We start from the raw sequence: 23,704 nt of genomic DNA, 5'->3' as shown, positions 1-23,704 counted from the left end.
CAAAAAGTTCTTCCTGTTCTTATGAGACACAAAGTAGAGGCCAACATTAAGAAAATGACGAGTGTATCAACACTGACATTTTGGTCACATCTCAACCACCCTCAGCATTTAGGGTATGAAGCTACAAAAATAATACGCTACTACATGGCAAAGACATGAAGACAATGAGGCTGCTAAATATAAATTTTTGACTTCAATATATTTCCTTGCATATGATTTGAGCACCAAAGAGAACTTTTTTATGCCACCAGCAGGCAAATGGGATAATCGGTACAAAGTTGACTTTGCATGCCAACGAACCTAATAAGGTATCACATGATACAACTCAAGGCAAATATGTTAGTTTTCTCACCATGCACCAGGAAGATTGTAGAGAGTATTACCTGCCTAAACATAGCGGTCACTAAAAAACTGCATTTCAGAAACCAAATTTGAAGCTGCCAACTTTGGCATCCATCACTGTGTCCCAAAATGAGCCAGCATTTCTTTGCTTAGCTTTTGCTGCAGCTTTACTCTCCAGTTCTTCAATAGAACCAGGAAACATCTGGACATACAAGCTCTTGAACTTGTCATGCAAATTTACACGGTCTCTTGTGCCTGATACCAGTTGAGCAGAATTTGGCCGCTTCAGAAAGTCTAATACATTGAGAAGATTGCTCCTGCTCAACAGTGTAAAAAATATCAAGTCTATGTTCATCATGAATCAGCCCAAGTTTACAGCAACGAAAAGTCGACAAAGAAAAGAATGATCATGGTGCTGTAACAGGTATAAAAAGAAATATGTTCAGCTACACAACTTTCGTCTAGTGGAAAGCTATCAATGCAAATCAACAGAAGAAGCTACCTTTGAGCTTTGTACTCCCATGAGCATGATCATATTGAAGCTTAAATTGTCTGCTGTCTCCTGATCCATTAAATTGTCACATGAGGTTGATCAAGTCGGGCAGTGTCCCGCTCCCAATGGTATTGCTCCCTCGATGCGTCTGGCCTTCCGTGTTGTCTGTAACTTGGTCTTACCAATTGGGATTGCTTGATTCCCCATCTGATTTGAGGGTCATCTCCTATTAGTAGGTTCGATCAACTTATCTTATTTTGGGCACAAGAGTCTTGTTATTTAAGGCAATCCTAAATGTTACGCGCACTCAGATACTAGTGGTGTACGTGGTGCTCTTTTCCATGCATTGTGCAAAATCAGACTTTCGGTTTTTCCAAGTGCACTTCAAGTGTTGAAAACAATGTGGATGCGAACACGAGATAATGAATGCAACTTCCGCACTCCGGTCTAAGTTCTAGCCCAAATAGGACTTTATACTCAATCACCGGCCACTCTCTCTGGTCTCTAGGGTTTGTGCTATGCTACTCAGCTCAATCAGGGTCAAATGGAAGTATAGGGGTCAATTTCACGGCTCTAATACAAACTAAAAGCTGACATGACTGTCACAGTCGTGTCTAGCCGTCCGACTGCGATTTCTAGGGTTAATTTTGTCCGTAAGGCTTTCGAAGCCTTCCCCAATTGCGGGAGGTGTTTTGCTTCGCCCGCGATGCGCTAGGTTTGTCAATTTCTGCTGTCAGAACTTTGGTCCAACTTGACAATGTCCGATTCTCAGAATCGAATGTCCGAGTGAGGATGGTTCGATTCTACCAAGTTTGATTTTCACCGGAGTCCGATTTAGACTGATTCAATTCTTTGTGTCCGATTCCCAGGTAATCCGATTTCGGGGAGTCCGAGTTGCGTGAGTCCGATCTCCGAATCGGACGGGTCACGTGTTCATGTGTCCGATTGGACAAGTTAGGTGATGTCCAAGTGATCGGATTTCCCAAAATCGAACCGTCATTATGATGCGTCCAATTGTGCAAATGGACAAAATCGGCCGTCCAAATGTCCGATTCTGGGAGTTGGACCCTGTGGAACATGTCTGATTCCGGCGACACACAGAGAACGATGACAAAAATTCGATTCGTGGCAACGATTTTGGTCAGACAAACATGCAAGGAGCTCCAGAACCCAAGGATAAATACAGAAAAAGGTTTCTACATACTTGATCCGAGCGAAAAACTCCTATGAAAGCCGATCAATTCGCCCAAAGCTCTCTCTCTCTCTCTCTCTCTCTCTCTCTCTCTCTCTCTCTCTCTCTCTCTCTACTATAGAAGCTAAAAATGAGCCTTCCACCCCCCTTCCTTGGGTCTTAAACCCTTGTCCTAATGCCGGAGTGTTGCCTCGTTAGTGCTTATGCCTTGTCAATGGATTGCAAGCCCATTTTCCCCTTGATTTTGCCCTGTTTTGGATCTGTTTATAGTAGAAACACTAAAACGACTCGCTTTGATTTCTTGATTCTATTCTACTCTAAATGCAACAAAAATCAAAACCCAAATGCTGAAATGATTTATCCTACTTGTCTACTCATTAAAAAATCCAAATACTAAAATGACTCGCTTTGATTTCTTGATTCTATTCTACTCTAAATGCAACAAAAATCAAAACCCAAATGCTGAAATGATTTATCCTACTTGTCTACTCATCAAAAACTCCAAATACTTACTTGTTTTGAAGATTAAAAACCCCAAATCTCCTACCTATCTCAAGCACCGGTTCGAGGATGCAACCCTACTTCAACGCTCGATTTGAGACGTGCAAGTGCTCAAGCTTGAATCCTTTGGTCCTGGCAACGGAACCAAAATGTAGTGGGAGCTCACGCTCAACCGTCAAGTGTAACTAACCTTCCTTCCATGGATGGGTGGTAAATCCCTGATTACAACTTAATTACAGCAGCAAACAATCAATGCAATTCTGAAAAATACAAATTTACCTACTGATCTTGGACAATGCACATCCGATTGGCCCCAAAATTGGCGCACCTTTCGGTATTTCTTTAGTTTTATTGAAGAAAAAGTTGATTTACAATGGGATTCTCCCGATCCCCTTCGCAATCCAAACTCCCCTTGGCATCCAAAGTGACCAACAAGTCTTCAAACTGTTTGCCCCTTGATTCAGATGCTTAATTGGCATTCATCCACTTCATGGACAATGGAACTGCCCCAAATTCAATGGCTAACTAGTCCTCCACCTAAATTTAGATGAAATTCACCTTCAACCCTAAAAAATCCAAGCCTTGGAGCTTCCAATTTCTAGCACGCTTCCCGAGACTGCTGCTAAACCTTAACTTTTGCTGTAAATTAGGATTTACAGCAAAGAAATTTGCAATTTCTCAGCCTCCAAGGGTCCAAATGCTGAGATCTTCAAAGCAAGGTTGTGAAATGGCTGGAAGATGAGAGAGAAAGCTGTAGAGAGAGAAAATTCAGAGTTTTGTTGCGAAGAATGACTAAAAATCAGTCAAATGCAGCTGCTGCCCTGCCACAACAGCTTGTAGATGCAAAGAGCTGAAGAAAATCAGTCATTTACTGCTGTTGCCCTGTCTCAACAACCTGTACATGCTGCCACTTGTTGTTGATTGGTCTTCTTCTGCCCCTAGCTACCTTAGAAGCTCCTGCAATGGCTACAAATCAGACCAGCAACATCTCCTCCCTCTCTCTTGCAAGTTGAATATACTAAAAATGCCTCTCTCCAGCTTCTAAAGACGTTTTTCAGCCTTACATGGGCATTTTTGACAAGTGGCAACCTTTTCAAATGGTTTTTCCAACATTATTCATATTTAAATATTAATTTTCAGTCTTTAAATGCTGAAAATTAATCTAATAATTATTTCAATGCTCTGAAAAATAATCTGATTGGCCAATAATTAAATTGGCTAGGTGTAAACGCCCCGAACAACATAGTATGCTTAACAATTATGATATTCGCTTGTTTTCGAGATTTAATATAAAAGAGAATGAACACTTAAAGCTGAAAATGACAATTACTCACAAAATTACAGCCATGAAAATGTAAAAGTAATGGAGACAAGATTGAGGGTTGAAGATGGGCCTTTCTCCATCGTTGATCAGCAGTACATGGATAGGGCTTGCTTCTTGTTGCTAAAATGGAAGAAAGAGCTCGAGAAGGAGGTACTGTAATGAATTTACAGGCTTGCTGTCCTGTAAAACAGCAATGATAGAAGAGGGAATATGGAGGAATTTGATCATGGAGAAGTGGGGAATGATGGTGGGGATAGATGGGGCCAGTTTCTGGCTATCTGTGGGTGCTGTATATGAGTTTACAGCAAAGAAAAATAATGCTGAATGAAGAAAAATGAGCTCTTATTTATAGGAGAGGGAAGAGCTAGTACAAAAGGGGAAAGTGGAGTAGCACAAGACAAGTGTCCAGCCACATGTCATGAGATGTGATAAGTGGTGGGACACTTGGAAACTTGTGTGACAAGTGTCTTGACACTTGTCTCTTCTCTATGGCCTTCCTTTTTGGGCTGAATACTATCAAGAATAGAAACAACCAAATTTAGTAAGCACAGTCAGAGTACAGAATTTACTATTTTTAGAATGACATCCCTATTTTTTAGAACTAGCATTTTTAGGCTAATTCGAGGCTCCTAAAATTTAGGGACCCCCCCCCCAATATGGGTGTCATATGAAAGCTTTTTCCGTGTACATCGCAAAAACGGTATCGGAATCTTCATGTGACTTTCCTATGCAAACAAATGAGCATTTCAAGCTTTCAACCCACACATGCACATTGTACAAGCATTTCATGATCATGCCATCTTATTGATTGTAACTGTCTGTTCTGGCGGATCTAACCCACACTTCAAGGCATCAATCCTTTCTGTATGCTAGTCTAACCCTGATATGCGTGAGTTCTGGTCATAGGTGCCCAATCGGGCCATATAGGTGGAAGTGTGAACTATCTTTTCTCTAACCCACCGTGTGGGTCCACCATAACGTGTGACCACTCATCAGTGGCCAACTCCAATGCACTTTTCTTTATATCTAATTAGTGCAAAGGAAACAAATTTAATAAATCATTATATAGACAAATTAATGAAAAAGGATACAAATTCTGTTTCTATAGAGTTGTGACACTAGGCAACTTCCATTCCCAAGTGTCTCTACGCCATCTTTGACCATTAGATTGGCGTTAGGTACCATTAAATGCCACTTCTCTAGTATCGTCAACTGACACTTATGGCCAAATGAATGACCTAGGCCAACAACTGGCACCAAATACCACCAAGTTCATGTGCGGCAGAACTTAAAGCAACTTTTGCCTTTGACATCCCGTGATTTTCTCGGATCTCGGGCTCATAAATTTACTCTAATCCCAGTTGCACCTCATATGTGCAACATTTACTTAATCATGTGATTAAAAATTAATCCACGTGTTAAGTGAGATTTCAAAAATACATGTCCTCATGACTCCAAGACCCACGGACCGCTTATTGCTTCAAGAATTTCAAGTGAGCACAAATAGCCATCTCTCACCTAGCCGACGCACCTTCAATCTTACAGGGTGTAGTGAGTGTACCTTGATGCCCGAATGAATAGCATCCTCCCTCAAGCAAGCCGGTAGATCCACGATTCAAGATGCAAGCTCAAGCAACCTCAAGCCTCCTCTTTCAGGCTCCATCCTTCATAGCCGCGCGCAAGACAAGAGAAGAGAAGAGAAGAGAAGAAGAAGAAGAAGAAGAAGAAGAGAGGAGATGATGGACAACTTCTTCTCCAAGATCCCTCACCCTCACATACTCACTCACTTACTCACACTTTCTCTCAAGTATACATAAGCAAGCAAGAAGAAGAGAAGAAGAGAAGAAGAGAAGAAGAGAAGAAGAGAAGAAGAAGAGACCACTTTTGCCACACACCAAAGAATGAGCTCCTCATTCACTTTTCAGGTTTATATACAAACCCTATATCCCTTCGACACCCGTCCCCTTTTTTACATGACCGAGCACCTTGCAAAGGTCCTCTTTCCATATTCCCTTCTACCTTCACCTATGTCCCTTTAGACTTTACAACTTGCAAAGGAGGGAGTCTACCGCTCTTATAAAATGAATTACATTGCGCTCCGCACTATCCTTGTGAGAACCCTCCGAGGTTCTCCTTGATCCTTGAGAGAGCCCTTGATCCTTGAGAGGACCTCCTTCATCCTTAAGAGAGCCTTGCTAGAATATTCGATGCTCTCTCACGTTTTTTTTTAAGCTTGCCTTCTCCTCCACTTTTCCTGCCTTGGTAGAATGAGCTTCTTCATTCACTTTTTGACTTGGGCTTCCTTGGTCTTCCTCTGCTTCTTTTTTGCTACATGGTCGATGTCCGTGACATATCTTGTAACAAGCTTCTTCAGGGTAGCAAGATAGTATGCAACCAAAACGTAGTATTTAATGAGACAAAGTTGTTGAAACATGCTACACAAGAAGGTGACCTTGACAAAAAGGAGGTCAAATTTCAGCATGAACAACCAGCCATTAGCTGAAGATTTTGTTTCTTTTGATCCTCAAAATGAGTAGCAACCTATTGTGCTACAGCCAAAAGATAATGGACAGCAAATAGATGCACGGGATGGAATAGGACATCAAGAAAAACATGCTGAAAATAGGTTACAGCAGCAAGAAAATGCTGAAAATCAGCCACCAGGTGATGGTGTGCACATACCTAAGGATGTAGGCCCATTGCCTAACAATACAGATCATTGGATAAGAAGGTCTACATGTGTCAGAAGGCAGCCACAGAGGTTTTAGCCATCTTTGGATTGCATTTTATTAATTGATGAAGGTGAGACTCTGACATCTAGAGAGACACAATCATGTGAAAACAAGAGCAAGTGGAAGCTTGCTATGCAAGAAGAGATGAAGTCTCTGTATGCAAATAACACATGGGAGCTTGTACCTTTCTCCGAGTGATATCTCGAGATCCTAGGTCCCACACTGTGAAATAATTGACGTGTGCCTCACATGTGCAAGTCACATTTGCATATTTGATTAACTTGAAATGAAATGCTAAGCAAAGCAATGGAATTCCACGTCCTCTTAACACTTTTATTGCAACAAATAGCTGAATATTGTTGTTGACTGGTAAAAACAGTCTGAAGATCGTTCACCTACAGCCAACCAGAAGCTGTTGCCAAGCAAAATTCTCCTTGCCCAAGTTGTCGTCTACTGCACGAGCACTTGGAACCACTATCGCCAAGGTTGCTGCTCCTACTAGCTAAAAAAGCCTCAAATCAGTTGGCAATGTGCTTCAACAGTCTATTCTCCAACTAGAACCAACCACAATGACTCTTTCTCCTCCACCAGCCTCCTCTCACTTGCATGGGCAAGTTCTGCCAAGCAACAGTCTTCTAATTGCATTTCCAACTACTTTCAGCCAAATTAAATTACTTTTCAAAAATTTAATTCTGAAAATTAATGTAATTATTATTTCTAGTTCAAAAAATTTAATGTATCAATCAAGTTCCAACAATTAAATTGGCTAGGCAAATTATCATCCAAACAATCCTAAGCATTTATTAGCCCTTGAACTAGCATTAATTAATCAATTAATGCTACCTAGTACCTAACCCATACAACCTATTACAGCTTTTACCTTTGGCACAAACCGATATCTAAGGGTCCTTGGCCAAACATTTTGAAATGACTAACTTGCACATCACATATGCAGCTCACATTTGCACATTTGATTAACAACTTAATCAAATGCTAGCAAAGCATCAAATTTCACATCCTTGTGATGACTTCACTAATCTTTTTTGGGTGCCTCTCTCCCTTTCCCCCTTGTGGATAAAAGGAGATGCGTGCTTCTCCTTCAATTGTCCAATGGTGAGAAATCAAATGCTAAGCAAAACATCAAAGTTTTACATCCCCATGACAACTCCTTTAATCTTCTTTAGGTGCTTCTCCCCCTTCCCCTCCCCCCCCCCCCCCCCCCCCCCCAAACCAAGCATCAATATGTCCGAGCAAGAGGAGGTGCTTACTTCTCCTTTCCATCATCTAATGGTGAGAGGGGTTGGTATCATTCTCTTACTACTTACAAGATCTTGGTCATTTTGTTGACTTACTCATACCTTTGTATCATCATGCATTTGCATCTTAACGATCATTCTTAGAAAAGGACATTTGGGCAAGTGAGTAAATCCCCCACGAGGGCATCGCTCAAGTGGTACCACTCCATGGTGAACAGCATTCGTGTTTTCAGTTTTCAGCTACCATCCTACTGGTTTAGGACTCTACTCAGCTGCCCACATGATCATCTCACTTTGTGACCTGTTCCAGCCTGTGTTTTCCCGATTGGAGGTCTTCAACTATCTCCATACATGTGTTTTGCTGCCAGGCAGGCCACCTTGGTGCCGCACAGTCCTTCAAAGCTGGCAAACATCTGACATCACCATCCCTCCAGCCTAATCTGCATTTTCAGCCTTCTGGGTGGACTACACTACTGCCACCTTCTTCATCAAACAAATTCATATTGTTGCTGCATTTCAGGATCCATTTGAGTCTGACAGACTTCAACACCCAATCCTTCAGCCACCTCCACCTTGGCCCTAGAGGCAAGGATGTTCAAAGCCCTCACATCAAGCCTGCATCCAAGAGCAAAACCTTGGAGAGGAAAGCATGGCAATAACTTGCAAATCACCCTATTCTATATGCACCATTGAACTCAGGGATTTTCTACTAGTCTTCAGGTCCCATGGACTGTGTCGCATCCCCATGCTACCTATGTCACAAGCATACCACGGTAGACTCCATACAGATGTAACGTGGATAAAATTGCCATACTGGTACATAAGATTCATATGCCACAGGCTAGACAGGAATTTACTCACAGGCCGGGTGGAAATGAATCGTAGCGTGTGTTTCATATCACATAGAATTGCAGAGTGAAGAAGGCACCACGGAAAGCAACACTTAGGTAAATTCAACATACAATAAATCGGCTCCTAAGCAGCCATGGCTAAGAAGAATCGAAATAAAAAGCAACTCTTAGAGAGTTTGAACGCACAATAAATCAGCTGTTAGCAGCCATGCCTCAGGAGAATCAAGGTTCGACTAATAAAGGCAAGTCTATCAATCTTTAAGATGAGGGTGTGACCTTCTGTGAAAACAGGTGCATGCTTAAGCTTCGGTTACTACATCAATCAATGAGAGGTTACGCTTTCGATTCCCCCCCCAAGTATGTAAATATCTGGAAGCATTCTACCACATACCAGTCTAGAGCTGCTTCCTCCCTGGTGCTCCTCCGCCGCTGCAGAATTCAATGGTGAAAATCCCGCTTAGAATTTTGATTATGCCATCGCATAGAATCTACAAGCACCAACATCATATCTGACCCTTAGAGTCCCGAGAAGTCATCATCGAGATGATTTCTTCTTCATCTTGCAAGGTCCTAGCGAGCACTGCATCTCTTCTCACCTGTGTGGCAAGCAACAAAGGTAAGCCAAGACTGTTGCAGGTCTGGCTTGATAAAAGAGAGAACCGCGCGCAGATTTCTTACCTGCTCTTGCACGGAAGTGTTGCCACCGTCCAGCCACGCATGGTGAGCCATGATAAGCTGCAGGCCCCCGATTCGAAGGTAAAGAACATTTCCTGGTTTATAACAAGTTCATCTTCTGATGAATATGGTCCCTGCCATTGCGTTTTTAGGATTTTTGTAGATAAAATTATTTTCTTTACAACAATCAAAAAAATAAAATACTTTGCGCTACTATTTTTACTAAGTTTTTGCAAGTGTATTCTTGAAAACTTTCGCTATCTAGAATAATGATATGTATATCAAACCAATCTTTTGATATTCAATCTTAGAAATTCATGTGTATTTTTCATGGTTTGTAATGATAGTTTGTGTTGCAAAGTCTTGAATGTCACAACATGTTATAATGCAAAGCATCGAATCTCAAAAACATATTATGAAGAAAAGATAGATATTAATAGTAAATATGATATCCGTTATATAGATATCGAATATAATAAAGCTTTGAAGATTTAAAAGTCTACTAGAAATTTGAAATTATATATTCAAGTCTAAGAAACTTTTTTGAGATAGCAAACTTGACATGTATAGATATTAATAATGCATCTATACTAATATTAACCTAGGGGAGGCACGTGCCGCACGCGGAGCCCTTCCCACACTACCCATCCAAGTCACCACATGGTGCGCCCCTTGACTTTTGCATCTGTGCAATATAATATAAATTAATATTAATATATCCCCTAACTTTTGTGTTTATGTAATATAATATATATTAATATTAATATACACCCTTGACCGACTCTTCTACTAACTTTCTTGAGCATGCCCCTTGACTTTTGCATTCATGCAATATAATATAAATGAATATTAATATACCCCCCAACTTTTGCGTATGTGCAATATATATTAATATTAATATACCCCTCCCCCTGTGACTATATATATGAATATATAAATGTGTGTGTGTGTGTGTGTGTGTACACATACATACACACAGACACACATAAAGAGATGGTGAATATTATTAATATATATTATTTTAATTTATATATATATCGTCTCGTGCATGGATGTGAAAGTCAAGAGAGGTTCTCTCTCTCTCTCTCTCTCTCTCTCTCTCTCTCTCTCTCTCTCTCTCTCTCTCTCTCTCTCTCTCTCTCTCTCTCTCTCTCTCTCTCTCTCTCTCTCTCTCTCTCTCTCTCTCTCTCTCCCTATACGCCTCAGTATTTTTGTATACCGACGCACATACCGAGACGTATAGAAAGACTTATACCGAGGCATATACCGATTTTTGCGTCGATAGGCCGTGTCGGTATATCCATAATACCTTGTAGTGTGTGTGTGTGTGTGTGTGTGTGTGTGTGTGTGTGTGTGTGTGTGTGTGTGTGTGTGTGTGTGTGTGTGTGTGTGTGTGTATACTAACAACCTAGTTCTGAAGATTTATGGATAAAAATACCCCTTATTTTAATTTCTCAGTATACAATATTTAACCCCCTTCTTTCATTTTAAATCTGTAGGTGAAACTGATATTAAACCCCCTCCTGTTGAGTGCACGTGCTACACCTACGGGCCTATAAGGTGGACCCCCCGGGAATATACCAAACAATAATGGTTATATTTGTATTTATAAGTGGGTCTATAGGTGCCATTATATAAGTGTGAATACGAATATGACTAATTTGCAAGTGTGACATGCTTGTAAATGTGGGTTTCTAGATGTGCATTTAGACACACCTATAGCTTTTATTTTGGTTTTTAAAAAATGTATAGAGGGCCATGGATATTAGCCACATACAAGTTGTGCTGCTTTGATCCAAAGTTGAAATGATTGAAACATTGTCTTGGAAATATGAGATAATGGACTATAATATGATCCTTCCACACAAAGCATGCAGTTGATGGTGGCAAGATGAAAGACGAAGATACTTTTATGAGCTCTCAAATATGGCCAAAAAAGTGTTATAAGCTTCATACTCACGTTTATTAGTTCCCAATGCACATGTCTTTCAAGTAAATCACTATGCCATTTTTATTAGCACTATTCAATTTGACTTTTAATATTATAGAGTAGACCCCTGACTCTTTTAGGGCCAAAAGTTTTTGTTCCTAGTGTGTAGCCTTTTGTCTTCTTTGATTATTAGTTAGGATGTTGCCCAAGGCCTAAGAACTAGCACCCATCTCATTTTAGATTCATGCATTCATGAAAGTACTTAGGACCCCCTCATGACCACTCAACCAAGACATTTGGACCATCTGAAATCAAACACAACACATTTAGTGTGACATGTCTTTACCAAACGAGTTGCTACTCGAGAGTATACAGGTTGTAATTGACCCCCTCACCCTATGGGTTTGTTGTGAAGAGAGAGAGGTACTCCTAGTTTGGCCCTAGTTTTGAAGACTGTAGAACCCTTCTCTAAGGACTTTACCATTCAAAGAAGGATGTGAAAATTTCCACTCTTCAAAAGTTGAAAAAAGTTTAGTGTACCTTCTCAAGATCCCTTAGAGAAGGATGTGAAAAGCTCCACCCTTCAAAATTGGAAGAAAGTTCAAAATATCCTTCTTAAGTTAGTGCAGTGTAAAGTTTCCTCAAATTTGGCCCTTCAAAAGATAATATAAAGTTATCCTTTTGCATTGGCTTTGAAGATTGGAGAACCCTTCTCAAAGGATTTTAACCTTGAGAGAAGGATGTGAAAAATTCCACCCTTCAAAAGCAGAGTTATATCTGGAAAAATTTCTTAGGTACCGTTATTTAAGTAGTGCAATGTAAAGTCTGCTCTGATTTGAGCCCTTGAAAAGATAATATAGGCTTAGTATACCCTTGAAAATCTAGGGCTACTAATAATACCTTCAAATAGCCGGAGTTTCTAGGTACGGTAAGGACAGGGATGGTAGTGAGGTGGCAGGCCACGTGGGGGCGTATCTCTTGCAGCTACAAGACAAGTGCCCGTGATAGATTCTCTCTCGCTCTCTCTCTCTCTCTCTCTCTGTGTCTGCCTCTCGGCGCGCCCCATTCTCTGTGTGTTGTATCGAGTGAGACCAGGATGGCGCAGGTCACCCGCCATGGGGAGGAAGCCCAGGCAAACCTCAGCCACTCGCACGCCTCTCATGATCATCGTCAGCCCAATATCCCTCATCACGATATTGCGGCGCAGCAACCGCCTTCGCATGTGCACACAGACACCGGCGCCTCATCAATTAAGGACACCCCTGTCGCAGGCTCCAACCTTTCTGCAGCAGAACCAGGCGGCTCCAACAGCAAAAGCACCGGCGCCGGCACCTGTGTACCTTCGCCTCATCACGCCGGCCATGACCTCCCCGAAGGCATCAAAGAAAAGCTTGTGATTCACGATGTCATGCCTTGCGACGACATTGACACCTTTGAAGATGACATCCATGGGCCAGCGTTTGCCAGGCCCGAGTGCACCCCCAAGGCGGTCCCCCATGACCATCACCTCGAATATGTCCTGGAAGACAACCACCCAGATCAGTGCCATGAGGGTGTAAGCGAGAGGGTTGAAGACATGCTGCCCGCCGTCGCCGGGTGAGAGTATTTCAGCCATGTAACAAACACAGCTAATTTTGCTTGTGTGGGGAAAACTCTGTGCCAGTATTGATTGATGTAGACACCATTTCATGTTCATACACAAGAAGTTTTAGACATGTGCGAGAAGGGGTTGTTGTCCATTGTTTTTCACTATAGTGCTTAACAACATTAGCGTCTGCTCAGGAGGCGCTGCATACCTAGCTAGGTGCAGTTGGGAGCAAGGGGACTGTCGCCCCCACCCTGGGCAGGCAAAGCCCCCCCCCCCCCCCCCCCCAACCCACCCACACGTAGCTAGGTATGCGGCAGTCCCTCCTTGACAGAAGCTCATGATGTTGTTGTAATACACGATGTGGCATATATTGCAGTCCCTCCTTGACAGAGGTTCATGATGTCGGCATGATACACATCGTGGCAATTATAGTGGGAATCTATCTGAATAGTCTTTGTGATGCCTTCAAGATTGCTTTCCAAAGTTTGTAGGAAAAATCAAGTGATGCAGCCTTACTATGTCTAAATATTACAGAGACAGCAGCAGCCCCTCTATGCCTGCAGATGATGATGTCAAGGACCTCCCAGAAAGCATCAAAGAGCTGGTCGCAGATGATGACAGCTGCGTAGTCCCGTCTGAGGCTGTCGAGATCTTCGAAGATGACATCCATGGGCCGGCCCTGGCCAGCCCTGATAATGTCTGGAAGGTCTCTCCGGACCGCTACTTGCATGACTTCCAAGACGATGAGGAGTGCCACGAGGGGGCGCCGGAGAAGGTCTCTTGGTCAGGACATGCCACCTCCCCTGGCAGCTGAGAGTATCCTAGCCATGCAACAGACACAACCACCGCAGATACAACAGCATTAAAATGTACATAAGCTTCATGAACTCTGTAGAAAAAAAATCAAATGAAGCAGCCTCACTATATGTAAATAAGTTCTAAATGTATACTTAATTGTGTAATTGTTCTTTTTATATTTTGGAATAAAGCGTGTGTTCAAATAATTTTAAAGCATGTGTATGGGAGAGTGCGCGCGCATGTTAAACTTGTTATATTGGACAATTCCAATTAGAGAACGTAGTCTTTTTTTGGGGGGCGAATGCACGTTATGTTCTCATATTCGCCAATTTGTGCGCTCTTGATGCCCATCTTTTCGAAAGGGTTAGCCAAAGCCAATTGCTCAAAACAAGTTGAAGGTTGTGTGGAGAGACACGGTCCATGCAAAGCTAATTTGTTTATGGTACAATGAACATCGAGCGAATGGGTCTTTGGCAATGGCTTTAAGATTGCTAGCTACAAGCCCATCGTCCCATTCCAATTAGATTGGTTGGTATTATTCGTGTAGTCATTCGCTCTGGCAATGGCTTTAAGATTGCTAGCTACGAGCCCATCGTCCCATTCCAGTTAGATTGGTTGGTATTATTGGTTTAGCCCTACTGATGTAAGGGAGGTCTTGCAAAACTTGCGAAGTTGTGTGACCAAATGTTTTTCTCTACCTTGTTATTGTTTTCTTCTTTTTCTTTAGAGGTAGTTTATAGTTTGACAAAACATGCACATGCTCTATTGGTTTGAAGAAATGATTATCTTAAAAATAAAGAAATATTCGAGTTAATATCTTACAATCTAAACAAATGGGTTTTAATTTTATGGTTTACACAAAGGGGTGTACCTTCCTTAGAATCTTTAGAAAACTTGAGAATAAATATTAGAAAAAACAAATAGTCTCTTCAATGACTTTGAAGAAATCAAGTCTCTCAAATTTTATCATTCATTAAACCTTGGTAATGGAGGTATGTAATACTCATCTTTATTACTAATATTAAGGGAGGAGGGGGGTGGGGGATGTGTCGGCTTCAGACACCCTAAGTGTGTACATCTATTCTATACCCCACATGTTGGCCTCTTGATCACCCACCCACATCTTACTTGGATGAGAGCTTTTTCACATCTCCATAGGCAAACATCATTAGAGATTAGGGTGTGTGCATCTATTCTATACACCACATGTGTTGGCCTCTTGATCACCCACCCACATCTTACTTGGATGTGAGCTTTTTCACATCTCATAGGCAAACTTCATTAGAGATTTGGGGGGTTATAAGAAGATAGGTCAGGGTGGCAAGATTGTTCAGCCTTTTGGCATTTGCGAAGGTTGAATATTACAAAAATTGAATTTGTTAAACTTGAAAGATGGAACATCAATAATTATATTTTGGATTGGATATACAATGTTATCAATATCCAGTAATAATTTATTGGAATTACGATGTTATCAATAATAATTTAATGGATATTGATATTTAAATAATAATGTTTAATTATTGATAATAATCTAATTGTATATCGATAGTACAATATTGGTCCAAGTGTGACTATCATTATATATCGATAATTTGATAATAATTTTACTATATTGAACATTAGTATGATTATATAACTAATGTTTAGTTATAACTATTATATATAAATAGAATTTTAGATTTTTGTGTATAATGACTAATACTAATATAATATATATTATGAATGAACTTTACATTAACATTTATATATACAAATGAGTTTTAGATAAATAAATTTAAGATAATTAACATATATACACATACACACCTATAATAATAGAATATATAGATGTATATTATTGCATATATATTGACTTAGTATAAGATATTATATTTAATATATATATTAAGTAAATGTACGATATGTGTTTTTTTGTATTATTATAATTTTTACGTATATATATAAATATAAATATATATATATTATCATCTTTTCTTATTATGAAGGGGGGGAGGGTGGCTACATGGTATTCAAAGCGATGCTCAGAAGGCTCCATTGCAAGGACATTTTTTCACCATTAAAATTAAGACGATCCAATTATTGATGCTTTTAATGTATATTAATCAATTTTTAATTGGAAAATGAGTCTCTAACTCGATTAAGATAATCCATAATGATCGAGTATGAGTTGTATCAAACTAATATCACAAATTTACACACCTTTCCTCCCTGGATCCCCCCACTTCCAAAATTTAGCGGATCTTGGGGTTCACAATCAACACTATAATGGCAAAATTCTAATGTAGCCATCATAGGTGAGCTATGGGATTTGGGACTAGGGAAAGAAAAGGTTACAAGGACAATCTCCAATTGAGGCATGCATATCGAAGCATGCATATTGGAGTTCTTTTCATCAAGGATGAGCTCTCTCACTTTCTCTCTCCCCCTCTCAATGGGGTGACATTGTGGTGCTTCATATATTATTCTGACTATATCAAGCCCTATTTCCAACACATGATTGGTCAAGGATATGACATTGGAGGATCCAACATGCATGGCATCACCTCTCCCTCAACTAGCCTTATTATCTACCCATGTAGCTCTACTTATCCCATCCTTTCTCTTATTTCAAATCATATTGAGTTGTGTATTATTATCATGAGATATATTATGTATATTGGCACTACTCTTGGGTACATCTGTTTACAATACTTGGAATATGCCATGTTGTATTATTTTGAATGGAAAAATATAAACATACTATGTATACCTTGAGAAATTTGGGGACAATGTGCCAAGTTTAGTCAATCTATTGGCATAGTGTGTCACAATGTATGCAGTAATAGATAGAGAAGGATCTATAGAAGGAAGAGCAAAAAATAGTCAATTATTTATCTATTGGCATAGTGTGTCACAATGTGTGCAAGAATAGATAGAGAAGGATCTATAGTAGGAAGAGCAAAAATAGTTAATTATTTATGTATGACTACAACTTTTACTACGAATTTGCAATGGAATTGAAGGTAGGATTATAGAAACAAAATTGCACACATTGTGTGGCTTGGTATATGAGAGAGAGAGAGAGAGAGAGAGAGAGAGAGAGAGAGAGAGGATTTTTTATTTTTGGCGGGGAGAGGGGACTTGAATGAATATTTTTGGAGGGAGCGGGGTTTTGAATGTACATTTTTATCCTTAATAGAAGGTCCAACACAATATTAGTGAGTTTGGGAATCTTCCAATTCCCATTTTTTGAATACTAAAAAGGTGGCACCCGGATAACATGCTTATAAGTTTCTCGAAACCATATGATGTGACCTATCATTGGAAAGCGCTTGAAAAATGGAATGTATTGAGCTATAGAGCGCTCGATTTGGAGTTATAGTGTTCAAGTTACGACAAATCCAAAGATTTGACCACGTGTCCCAAACTTATGGGAAATTCCCATATTCCCCAATATGGTGCCTGGATGTGTTGATTGTCAAAATCCTACACACAACTCCTTGGACTCTTAGAACATGCCAACATTTATTCACATGCAATTGTTCACACTTGCATAAATATGTGCACACACACATATATGCACATATACATGCATACAATACATGTCTATGTGCACATACACACACTGATTGTTTGTGATGCAAATCATACACTTTTTAATTAGTGTTTTGAATAGCCTCACATAGGAAAAGAGATGTTATGAGTCCCTTCATTCCTTGCTCACTCAATGCTTAACCTTGCAAGTTATAATAGTTTCCATTTACTTTGAAATCCATTGATCATATTATGTCACTATTTTTTAACTTCCTTGCTCACTCAATACCTAAAGTTGCAAGGTAATGCTATTTCCTCTCATGGTCAAGTGACAATATGCGCTAGCATCCAAGACTCATTTGCATGCATAGTCGACTTATTACCTTCCCTTTTTGTGATGAAGAATTTTAAGAAAACTCTCTACTATGATGTATTTGTGGGCCTTAATATGAGATAGCGTACAATTGAGAGAGAAAAGCAAGGCATAAGTTGTGGTTAAGAATTTTAAGTGCATAATGCCTAAAGACTTGGATAAACAAGTTACATTCTAAAGACATATACTATATTACCCTTAATGAGTTATATCATAAGAGCAACAGATGCCATACTCTAAATTTGCATTATATCTATCACAAGAGAAGAGAAATAGAACATTTTGAATAGAAGTTAGCATGTGACTACTATAGGATACCAATTTCATTTGATATATCATTTCTTTAAGGTCCCCATTGCCTTGATTCGAAGCTATAAGGATTTTGTTGTCAAAACACGGATCTAGATCATGGTAGCTATGGAGGATGGAAGATGAAGACACCACTCATGATGACATGGACTTAGACTAACTATTACACAAGTGAATTAGGTTCCAAGATGGAACCTTGGACTCATAAAGACATTCTTGTGTAAGATGGACAATGATACAAACAATGACTCAAACTTATAGTTACATTGCATTGAAATGAGTGTCAAGTACATGCTTATATAACATTTGGATATTACCACTCTACCTCACTGTGCTTATGGGATTCTATCTTCTCTTCCTAGTGAATACATCATATGTCTATCTTCCATACAAAACCACTTATGGGCAAGCCTCTTTTGGGCACACATCCAACCTCTATGGGCATACATATCAAGCATTCTCAACACCCCCCCTCAAATGATGAGTTTCTACACTTGATGGCTTTTGCCCCCTCGACATGATGACATGGCCTAGGAGACTAGCTCATAGGTAGCCTAGTCAAGTTAAAGATTGAAACTTTACATATTTGGTAAGGGATTTTACATCCACCATGGGAAACATAATCCACAAAGGGAAAAAATTTTATTATCAGCAACGGAATGTATCTTCTTCATCTACTTTGTGCATCCTCTGTTTTTCTTGATCTTCTTGGTCTTCTTGGTTTTATTTTTCTTCATGCTCTTTTCCTTTGTTGTGCTCTTTATCCCATTTGTTGATGTGTGGTACGTGCCTTTTGCTCCAGTCTTTTTGGTCAATGCTTTTGTGATGCATATAAATAGATACATTGCTTTGACTTGAAAGGACTTGTTGAACCACTACATAGATCTTAGGATACATAGATTTTGGAGTTCCATTTGTCTTTGTGAGGTCATTACATTTCTTTGGGCATACAAGATGGATTTTTTTTTTTGGCTTCATGACTTGATAACACATCACAACATTAGCTTTGGATACATAGAATTTTGGGATTTCATATGGCTTTGACTCATGGCTTGACATTATGTTGGATTTTCCCCTGAGATCATACAACATCTTGTCCTTCATTTTTCTTTCTTAGTCGCTCTTCACTTTGCTTGCAGTTTCTTTGACTTTAACTTTGCTCTTCTTGTCCCCCTCAAGCAAAGGTACCACCAACTTTGAGTTTTGTATGATAACCAAGGCACCTGGAATGTCTTCAAAATTATTCATGAAAGGTATCCACATAAAAATCTTCTTATTTTTCATTGGCATAACCAGGAATTAGTATTCAAAAACTCGGAATAACCAACAATGAGTTCATTCTTGAATGTGCTAAAAAGCACAAGTGATGGCACTGTCAAATCCCACTATGCAGTATCAAAAGATACTAGCTTGATTCTTGATGTTGTTGTTCCTTGATGTTTGATTCCTCTTGCTAATTTGGAGTGATACTTTACTGAGAACTAAGTGACTCAATGAATCAAAGTAGCATGGAATTCTTTGAGCTGAGACACGTGAGAAAGTGAAGAGATTTTAAAGCTCAAAATGAGAAAGCTATGGCTTCCCTGTTAGGGTTTGCAAGTAGCTACTAGTTTTCCTTCTAGTATAACTTGTAGGAGAAGAATTTCTTTGAGATATTATATGGGGAGAGAGATTGGATATGGAGCTTTAAAAGCCCTATGGTTGCAGGGAGGATTATGTCACCTATAGGGAGAAAAGATGTACAGACTAAAAATGCCACAGAACAAGCAATGATCTCCAATTTTCATAACGCTAGTGCATAGAGCAGCCAATATTGGGCTTTGAAATGCCAAATAGTTGCACTCTCAAAAAGAGAACAAGTCTCTAGAAGAGAGATAGCTGAGGTAGGCTTTGGTTGAGGAGATCCAAGAGCTCTAGGTGCTGCAAGTCCAGTCTGGGCTATGGCTGCCAAACATTGAGTGTGAGTTCAAGTAAGAAACATAAGTCGTGCATTCAAACTGAGCTGAGCAAAAGTGAAGAGAGACTGAAGGAGCAGTGTATAGAGCTGTGCCATGCTCACCATGGCTGTGATACCATGTCAAAACATGGATCCAGAGCATGGTAGTTATGGAGGATGGAAGATGAAGACACTAGTCATGATGGCATGGACTTAGATAGACTGATTGTTACACAAGTGAATTAGGTCCCAAGATGAATCTTGGACTCATAAAGACATTCTTGTGTAAGATGGACAATGACTCAAATTGAAAGTTACATTACATTGAAATGAGTGTCAAGTACATTCTTATGTAGCATTTGGATAGTACCACTCTACCTCATAATTGTGCTTATGGGATTCTGTCGTCTCTTCCTAGAGCATATATCATATGTCTGTCTTCCATACAAAGCCACTTATGGGCATGCCTCTTTTGGGTACACATCCAACCTCTATGGGCATACATATCAAGCATCATTTGCTAGTCTCAACATTTGTAAGGTAGATAAGCTAGTATAAACATTAGCATTATAAATAAAGTGCGCGTGCACGCACGCACACGCATGTGCGCGCGTGCGCGTGCACACACACACACACACACACACACATGCACGCACGCACGCACGCACACACGCACACGCACACGCACACGCGTGCACATGCACGCGCACATGCACACGCACACGAGCGCACACGCACACGCACATGCACACGCGCGCACACGCACACACACACACACACACATTATATTATATGAATAGTAATGTAAATAATACCATGCAAGAGGGTGCTTCAAAGTTTGGTGCAAAGCACTGGTGCAGAATGTCAAGTATAAATCTTATGAGAAACTTGTCTATATATAACAATGCATGTTGACTATTTTGAACACACAACGATGTCTTGAATGTTAAGTCTAACATGTACGTGAACTTTCATAATTTATGAGTAGAAAGTCATTTTTAGCACATGTTTACTTACCTAGTTATTAATTTGGATGGTATATGATAAAACTCCCCATGTGACATTCATTATGACCTATGCTATAAAATATTCAAAATTAAGGATTATACAAGTACAAGAAGGGTTGTACACATTGAGAAAACAAACAAGGAAAGGGGAAGGAACTTCAAGCTTAAAGATAGAGTAGATGAAGTATATTCACAAGTGTGTTCAAAACTTTGCTAAAGCATAAGCTTCATTATCCCATTAGAGACATGAATGAGAACATTCATACTCATAATCATGGCAATAAATAGCACCTTTGATCATATTGGTTGTGATCCTAAGTTTGAGAAAGGTTAGTTCAAAAAAATATGTCTTGTTTCCTTGATCATGTTGTTCCTCCTTAATCAGTACACTCTAATCACATGTGACATGTCACAATACTAATCACCAATAAGAGCCTTGTGTTTTAGACAAGTGCTGGAACACAAATGCTACATAGAGGAGGTGTATGAGAGTGTAGCAAAAAGTTGTGACATAAGCCTTGGGGGATTAAGGGACATGCATAGGGAGATGGAACTAGATAATGGAGGCAACAAAGAGAGCTTTGGGGTATAGAAGTGAAGGGGGATAGGTGAACAAGCTTGCCTTGCATGTGAGATCTCAGAGTCATAGTGCTAATATAACATAGCAAAATAAAATGCACCTTAACTAGAATGGGAAGAGGGATAGGGCGAAGAGAGTCTTTTTAGATGAGGGGTTGAACTCGAATGGGAACATGGATATGTATTTTACAATTGCACACCATGGCAATGTGGGCATATGGACATCCCAAGGTGGGCCACATAGTGCCTTGAGTAGGTAATGCATGGAATTTTAGAAATTTGAACACAAGGAACAATTCTATATGGGAAAATGAAGGTATAGTTGAGGCCATATGCAAGATGGTTATGAACTACCTGGCATGAGAGGGCCCTTTACTATTAGAGCAAAGTGTCCAACTCGGGTTAAAATTGACTAAATATATTAATAGAATATTACAAAAATATATACATGAAATAATAATATATTGGTTGGTGCAGATAGTGTTGTCAACTAGGTTTGCTAACCATGTTTCACATTTGTGATCTTGTGAAGTTTGCGAGGTTGCAACCTTCTTCCTTTGTGTTTCTATGAGCAAAGGAAATCAAACCTCACAAAATTATGAAATATATTGCTTGGTGCACAATAAATGGCACATTCTATATGTAATGTTGTGTAAAACTCTAATTATATTGTTAAGAGGTAATAAGTTCTTGTTTTATAATGACTAACTGATTTTCAATGTGAAAAGATCACATATTCCAACGGATTCATGATGTAAGAGAAGTGTATACAAGGCAACAAAATTGGATTGAAGTCATATAAAGTAGAACGGAAAAACTAAACAATGCAAAGAAAATGTAGGCCTTAGTATTTGATATCATCAATTATTGCATCAAATAGTTTAGGTCATTGCATAATGCTTTCTGATACCAACATGACATTAGGGGAGTTTCGAGGTCTTGAAAATGCCTTTTAGGATGTAGAGGGAAAGTGCTCTAGACCAATAGGAGTAAAGCCTTTGTAAAAGAATTTTATTTTTTAAAAAGAAAAAATTATTTTAAAGAAAGATATAAAGATTTATCATTATGAAGTTTTGCTTTGAATATCTACTTTTTACCCCTTGTATTGTAATTATGACAACCTTTGTATTACTGACATAGGGTCTCGTCCACTTCCCATTACTGACATCATTGTGATTGCATGATAATCATATTAAATCTAAATTCAAATCACAAAAAGTTGGGTTTTTAAAACTTCCCACCCATTTTTTTCCCTCCTTATTTAGCTTTTTTTGCTCTCTCTCTCTCTCTCTCTCTCTCTCTCTCTCTCTGTGCCACCATGGATACAAAAATTCAATGCCCAACAAGGTCTCTCTCTCTCTCTCTCTCTCTCTCTCTCTCTCTCTCTCTCTCTCTCTCTCTCTCTCTCTCTCTCTCTGTGTGCCATGAATGGAGAAATTCAATGTTCAACAAGGCGGCCAAGCTCTTAGACCACATTCATACTAGTGTTTAATCACTACAAGATACAAGCCTCATACCGACGTTCAAAGTAACAAAAATGTTCGTAAAAATTTTTGCCCTTGTCGTCGCAAAAAACGTCGGTATTAGCGACACCATAGAACAATCAGTATCATTGTTGCTATATGCGTCGCTATTTGCATCGGTATTAGTGTCACACGATGCTGATACTGATGCAAATAGCGACGCATATAGCAATGACTTGCAATGCTAATTGTGACTCTAATAGTGACGCGTGTAGTAAATTTGCGATGCTAATAGTGACGGTTACAAGCGAAAAAAATTTTGTGGTAGGGTAGTAAGTTGCCTTGCCACAAATAGCACTCTGTGCTTTATTTGGGCCACACAAAAGAGTTACTGTAAAGTGTACAATGCTTGTCAAAATGAAGGCAAAGTTTACTTGAATCCATAAGACTGATAAATAAAATAAATACAAGATCGCATAATGAAAGCGACAGTACAATCATGGCAATACACAAAGGATGATAATAACATAGTGCATAGAAAATGCCTACATAAATCACATGACCAAAAAAGAAGAGGATGTGTGCTCCACAGATTCAAGGGCGAGAGCTATAGATCCTCACCATCTAAAAGCTTGTCTCGTCGCAAAGGAGCATCAAACGGAATCTGCAAAAAAGAAACAACTGCACATCAGTCCACCATAAAATAATGCATTTTAATTAAAATTAGTAACTACGGATAAGAAAGATGAGTGACTTACTGGGCCGCCGTGTCCATACAATCGGTCAATCAATGTAGTGAGACCATTGTCGCACCGTAGAAGAATACATGCAGGGGTTCG

At 39.6% G+C, this 23,704-nt stretch overlaps 1 protein-coding gene across 1 annotated transcript; it reads left to right on the top strand.

The window, feature by feature from the left end:
- Window positions 1–12,340: 12,340 nt before the first annotated feature.
- Window positions 12,341–13,882, top strand: LOC148019968 (uncharacterized). Its single transcript, XM_087700864.1, has 2 exons — window positions 12,341–12,892; window positions 13,419–13,882. The coding sequence occupies exons 1-2, from the start codon at window positions 12,393–12,395 to the stop codon at window positions 13,696–13,698; spliced, it is 780 nt and encodes a 259-aa protein (XP_087556990.1). The 5' UTR covers window positions 12,341–12,392; the 3' UTR covers window positions 13,699–13,882.
- The last annotated feature ends 9,822 nt before the right edge of the window (window positions 13,883–23,704 follow it).

Source organism: Lygodium microphyllum, chromosome 19 (genome assembly GCF_053477565.2).
Source record: "Lygodium microphyllum isolate KBCC chromosome 19, Lygodium_microphyllum_v1.1.10, whole genome shotgun sequence".
Taxonomy (NCBI): domain Eukaryota; kingdom Viridiplantae; phylum Streptophyta; class Polypodiopsida; order Schizaeales; family Lygodiaceae; genus Lygodium; species Lygodium microphyllum.
This window is presented reverse-complemented; position numbering and strand designations above follow the sequence as displayed.

Coding starts and splice junctions, on each gene's coding strand:
- LOC148019968 (XM_087700864.1), top strand. CDS start 12,393: ATGGCGCAGGTCACCCGCCATGGGGAGGAAGCCCAGGCAAACCTCAGC. Junction 12,893..13,418: donor ATGCTGCCCGCCGTCGCCGG/GTGAGAGTATTT, acceptor TAAATATTACAG/AGACAGCAGCAGCCCCTCTA.